Raw genomic sequence first — 6,000 nt, forward strand, 5'->3', positions numbered from 1 at the left:
TGCAAATAAACTGATTGCAAATAAATATCTAAAAATACCAAGGCCTGACTAAATGAGAGAACTGCACTCTGCGCCCCAAATAATGCAGGGAAGGCACATTTAAAAATGCTTACCTGCCTGTGACCTGACTTAACTTCACACCTTAAATGCATCATATCTTGAACCATGGCCCTTAAGAGACAGAGAAGACATTCCTCCAGACATTTTTGTACTAGCATCTAGATACCCAAATGGCGCAATGAACTCTGAGATGATCACCACCTAGTGGTGAGTTGGATCAGATGGTGGGTGTGGATGCCAGACAGACCTAACTCCCACGACCGGCTGAGCTCCGACTGCATCCCGAGGCAGGCTGGAGACAAGTGGACCATGATCCAAGCGGGTCCTAGAATGTGCATGGGAGTTTGCCCCACCAGTCCACGTGTCTTTTGTGGATCTGCAGAAGGCATTTGACCGTGTTCCTCAAAGTACCCTGTGGGGTGTGCTCCAGGAGTATGGGGTACTGGGCCTGCTGCTACAGGCCCTGTATGAACAGAGCAGGAGCTTGGTTCACATGGCCAATAGCAAGTCAGACTGGTTTCCAGTTGGGGTTGGATTCTGTCAGGGCTGCAATTATGTCAGCAATTATGTTCATTGAAGAACTTTCATGAAGAATCTCTAGGCAGAGTTAAAAGTGAAAGTAATATGACTTTCTCAGGCTGGTCTCAGGATGTCATTTCTGCTCTTTGTGGATGATGTGGCCCTGTTAGTCTCACCTCCAGCTCTTGCTGGGTCAGTTTGCAGGGTCTTGCTTCAAGTGAAGGAGTTCAAGCATCTCAGGATCTTGTTTCATGAGTAAATGGGAGGAACGGGAGGTTGACTGGTGGTCATTCAATGTTCCAACCCTCACCTATGGCCATGAGATCTGGGTAGAGACTGAAAGAATGAGATTGCAGATACAAGTGGTGGACTTTAGCTTCCTCTGATGGTGTGCATACTATCCCTTAGAAACAGAGTGAGGAGTTCAGTCATGCAGACAGACTTGGAGTTGAATTGCTTTTCCTCCACGTAGAGATACACCTGGTCTGGATGTCTCCTCAATGCCTCCCTGTTGAGGTGTTCCATGCTTGTCCAACCAGGAGCATGTCCGAGGGAGACCCAGGACTAACTGGAGAGATTATATCTCTTGGCTGTCCTGGGAACATTGTGGAAGAGCTGGAATAGGTGGCTGGGGAGAGGGAGACCAGGCCCTCTTTGCTTTAGCAGCTGCCCCATGACCCAGAAGAGGATAAGCAGAGGAAAATGGATGAATCTTTGGATGGATGGATATATAAGGATTACTTCCATGGAGTAGTACTGATGTAGTAGTACTGACATAAAAAAGAAGTTTATTCTATGTGTTTGACAGACCCCAAGTGGAGCCAACTAAGGAATATTGTGTATATATATATATATATATATATATATATATATATATATATATATATAGTGTTTTCTTAAGAGGAACTAAATGCTGTAAATATATTATATGGAACTTGAAAGAGAAGAACAGAGTTTCTTGTTAAGGAAGCTTTCTGGTTTTGGTTTGTGGAAATGTTCAAATGCACCATGAGATGATGTAATGCGTTTGCTTTCACCACATCAGTCAACAGAAGAATAATAAAAAATTACAGCTTACAACAAATATAACACACAGACCCTTTCTTTCTACTGAGATGAATGTAAAATACGTTTTTTTTTTTCATGCTTCAGAAGTCTCCTTGAAAAGCAGCTATACGTGCAGGGCCACACACTGTGGAGAGCTGCTACTAACTTTAGGTACACTGTAAGCACAGGTAGGAAGTGAAAGCACTACAAGCCTCAGCACAAAAAGAGCCACAGTAGAGAAACAGTCATTATCAGCAATCAGCAGTGCCAATCTTATCACAGGGGCGTGTCTTACACAACACCAATCAGCAGAAATGTTTTCACACAGTGCAGGATCCCTAAAGCTCAATTCTTAAAGTGACAGTACAGTGACAGTACAGTTTTTTTTGTGGTTTGTTCTTCAAGAAGAGAGGGACGATTTATTTTGTGGAAGGTACAGTAAACATTTATTGATCTTTGAGCTGTTCTTTTCGGTAAATAAAAGTAAATTTCAAAATAAAGAAATATTAAAATAGATAAAATCAGAAGGAGTAACATCCTTTGCTTTTGCTGAATTATATGCATATATATTGATAGTGTATTACTCTAAATAAAACAAAAGTGAATTGACTGGAACTGGCTGTTTTCAGACTTAGCATTTATATTTACAGTATTTAGTAGACACTCTTATCCAGAGTGACATGAAACATTATTGTGTTTACTTATGAAATAACTGTTTCAAGGAATTACAGGCTAGTTGTTACAGCAGCAACAAACAAATATTTGTTAAATAGGTGCTAATCATTATAGTCCCACCCCAGCAAGACTGTATAAATTATATGTGCATCATGCTATATAAACTCTGGTATAAGCTGGTTTCATTGTATTACTCTTACAATATTTCCTAACTTAAGCTTTAAAGTTTCAATAAACTCTGCTGCCATTTTGTAAGGTCACAAGTTTTTTTGCCATTTTGTATGGTCACTGTCACATGCTGACATGACCAAATATTTATCACTCCAAATATGCATACTAAATGAAATACATTGTAGGTTCTGAAATCTTAATCATTGCTTTTATTGGTGGATATTGTTTTATATAATGGACAGTGAACTAGATTAGAATTTGAACTTCTTGTATGTACAGTAAAAATACTGCATTGTAGTGTGTAGGTTCATCTTCCAGCTGGTACATTTTACAGAAGGAAAGAGGACACACAGGCCTATTGTACCATCACATGTTCATAGCCATGTTTGTGGTGAAATGATCTCTGCTGGCATCAGCAGTCGGATAAGTACAAACTGTTCACGTAGGAATTGAGTGTGGATGAATGTGATGAAAGACGAATGCAACTAAAATGTGAAGAAAACAACAACAAAAAGCATAAACAAAGAAGAAAAAAAATCTTTGGAACACTGAGGACATCATTTTGGGCTTTCGTGGAATAACCAGGAATGTGGAGTTTGGAAGTGGTGGTGTGCACTGTGTACATGTGCAGGACAAGCGTGCAGGGATCTAGCGTGGGTGTCTGGAACTCTGGTCATCTGGCCAACCATGGTGTGTGGGCTTGTTTGGCCCATGATATGATATCTACATTCACAGTGAAGAGAGATTTAACCACTCAGCATTAGTGTAGCTATTTTATATACTAAAGTTTCAACACCTGAAAATGTGGTCTCTTAACAAAACTGATTCATGAACGTGAGCAGAATCTGCAGATAATATTTCAACACTGAACTTTGTTCAAACCTGTGGTGTTATACAAACCTGTTTTATGAATCACATTCATTCTTGACTTGCAAGCAATAGCATCACCTGCTCAAATCTGTCTCATTCTAGGACATGAATCTTCCTCTTCATAATGCTTTGTTGATCTGTCCTGCTTGGCGTGCCACTGCTGTCCAGGCATCGCTGTGGCGTTCATGATGGCAGAGCTTGCGCAATGTGACACGTGAGAAAAAAAACACAGTAGTTTCACTGTTTCTTTTTTCCTCTACAGGTTTTTAAGGAAGATGGATGATAATGACGATTATGATTATGGTAGCGAGTTTGACACAGAGCCATGTGATTTGGGAGGTAACCACAAACAAGGGGTCACGATACAGACCTACATCTATTCCTTCATCTGTGTTCTCGGACTACTGGGCAACGTTCTGGTCCTTGTCACTTATGCATTTTATAAAAAAGCCAAGACCATGACAGATGTCTATCTAGTGAACGTGACCTTCGCAGATCTACTGTTTGTTGTGGCCCTGCCCCTGATCATATACAATGAGCAGCACGTTTGGAGCATGGGTGCTTGGGCGTGTAAGTTCCTAAGAGGAATCTACAGCATCAACCTATACAGCTGCATGCTGCTTTTAGCCTGCATCAGCGCAGACCGCTACATTGCCATCGTGAAGGCGAGGCGCTCCTTTGGGATGCACTTGAAGGGCCACATCTACAGCAGGATCGTCTGCACCGCGGTGTGGCTTCTTGCCATTGGCTTATCCACGCCGACGTTCATATACAATAACCTGAACGAGGAGGAGTTCAACGGTACCATTGAAAACGAGTGCAGCTTCAGTTTTGAGTCTGCCGACACCGCGCAGCTGATGAAGATCCTGGTGCCCAGCTTACAGGTGGTGGTGGGCTTCTTCGTGCCGCTCCTCGTGATGGGCTTCTGCTACTGCAGCGTCATACTGACTCTTCTCAAAGCGAAGAACTTCGAAAGGCACAAGGCTGTGCGTGTGGTCCTGGCAGCCGTCCTGGTCTTCATCCTCTGCCACCTCCCATATAACGCCGTGGTCCTGATCCACACCAACAAGCTGCTAAAGGAGAGGGACTGTGAGATAGAACAGCAGGTCCTGTTGGCCCTGTCTGTAACCAGGAACCTGGCCTACCTTCACTGCTGCCTCAATCCCATCCTCTATGCCTTCATTGGAGTGAAGTTCAGGAACCATTTCTGTAAGGTTTTGGAAGACCTTTGGTGCTTTGGGAAGAGATACTTCTCATCTAGGCGTTCCTCCCAGCAGACTTCTGAACTGTATCTTCCTGCTCACAAATCTCCAAGTGCTTCCATTCTTGAAAACCCCCCCTCATTTTCAATGTAAGGAGCATTAGGCTTCTTTCAGGACTGGAGCAAAGATGGTGGGCATAACTTTAAATGTTTCATGGTATAGCTATTTCTTTATGTTTTTGTGTATTTTTGTACATCGTATTTTTTATACATGTTTATATGTGCCTCCATATTTTAGACAGAAATCATGAGACATGATCCTCCACATTCAATACAATAAAAATGGAACAAGTGGTGTCGGTGAGCTGGTCGGTACACGCCCAACCACCATCTCCCTTCAGGCGTCCTCCTCCCCCATAACACAGCCTCATGGCACAGACAAGCACTGGCTGGAGTTCTCAAACAGGTCCTCTTCTCACTGCTGTTAGCCAATCACCCTGGGACACCTCAGGAAGGCCTGACAGCTGAACTGGCAGCTAAATTGTAACATGGAGGTCAGATATCAGAAGGCTATGAGCTCATACTGCCTTTGAGCATACAGGAAAACTGTTTCCATAGAACTGGTTTATATTTTCTCAGTATGTGCAAACTTCCAAAACAACGTACATCCATTTTCAAAATAAAACAATACTCCAGAGTTATTTAATGCTGGTCGATTGGTGTTTTTAACTCATCATGTAAATGGTTTATTTGGAAAACATGGTTAGGGGAAAACAGAATTTCTCCATCATTTGCATCTGCCTAATGTTTTACATCAGCTGCCACACCTGACATTTGTTTACAGATCCTTTATGCAGAACAGTTGCCTGCTGTTACTACATTACCTGTGAAAAAAAATTTCCACTCTATTAAAACATGAATAAAACTAACACATAATTAGTACAAATGCAACCACTGCAATTAAACAGCAGAAAAGTTGACCTGGTGTTGATTATGCTTAAAATTTGGGCATTAAACACTTCATACCACAGTTCTAGAATGTTCTAGATATAATATGAGAGGCTCAAGATACCACATATACCACATATAGTCTGTGGTGCAATATAAATGTCTTTGTCAGTTTGTCCCAAACTATTGCATGACAGCCTATCAAACAACAAATTGTAACATGTAACATGAGCACCGAATATCAATGACATAGGTAGACATGGGTAGGTTTTGCTGTAGGGTCTGATGTATGATAATAGCTATAACTGGAGAATTGTGCTTTTGATACAGTACATTTGCATATGGAAAACACTTCCTTCTAGTAGATGAGGAAACACAAGTGTCACAGGTAATGGGAATATTTGCATGCACCGTCAACAACAACAAAGTCATTTAGTCAAATTGCATAACATACACTCAGTACAACAAGCTTGATTCCAAAGAGAATGGCCATTACAGTAAAGAGAATG

General features: G+C 41.6%; 1 protein-coding gene across 2 annotated transcripts; it reads left to right on the forward strand.

Moving 5' to 3' along the window:
- Window positions 1-1,983: 1,983 nt before the first annotated feature.
- ccr6b (chemokine (C-C motif) receptor 6b) lies at window positions 1,984-5,249 on the forward strand. Of its 2 annotated transcripts, XM_076979022.1 has the most exons (3): window positions 1,984-2,059; window positions 3,605-4,734; window positions 4,842-5,249. In XM_076979022.1, exon 2 carries the CDS (start codon window positions 3,618-3,620, stop codon window positions 4,695-4,697), a length of 1,080 nt encoding a protein of 359 aa, XP_076835137.1. In that variant the 5' UTR covers window positions 1,984-2,059; window positions 3,605-3,617; the 3' UTR covers window positions 4,698-4,734; window positions 4,842-5,249. The 2 variants fall into 2 exon arrangements, with proteins under 2 accessions (XP_076835137.1, XP_076835136.1); XM_076979021.1 differs by having other exon boundaries at window positions 3,605-5,249.
- Window positions 5,250-6,000: the final 751 nt, after the last annotated feature.

This window comes from Brachyhypopomus gauderio, chromosome 17, assembly GCF_052324685.1.
Source record: "Brachyhypopomus gauderio isolate BG-103 chromosome 17, BGAUD_0.2, whole genome shotgun sequence".
Classification (NCBI taxonomy): Eukaryota; Metazoa; Chordata; class Actinopteri; order Gymnotiformes; family Hypopomidae; genus Brachyhypopomus; species Brachyhypopomus gauderio.

Excerpts from the sequence above, each read along its gene's own strand:
- ccr6b (XM_076979021.1), top strand. The coding sequence starts at position 3,618 with ATGGATGATAATGACGATTATGATTATGGTAGCGAGTTTGACACAGAG.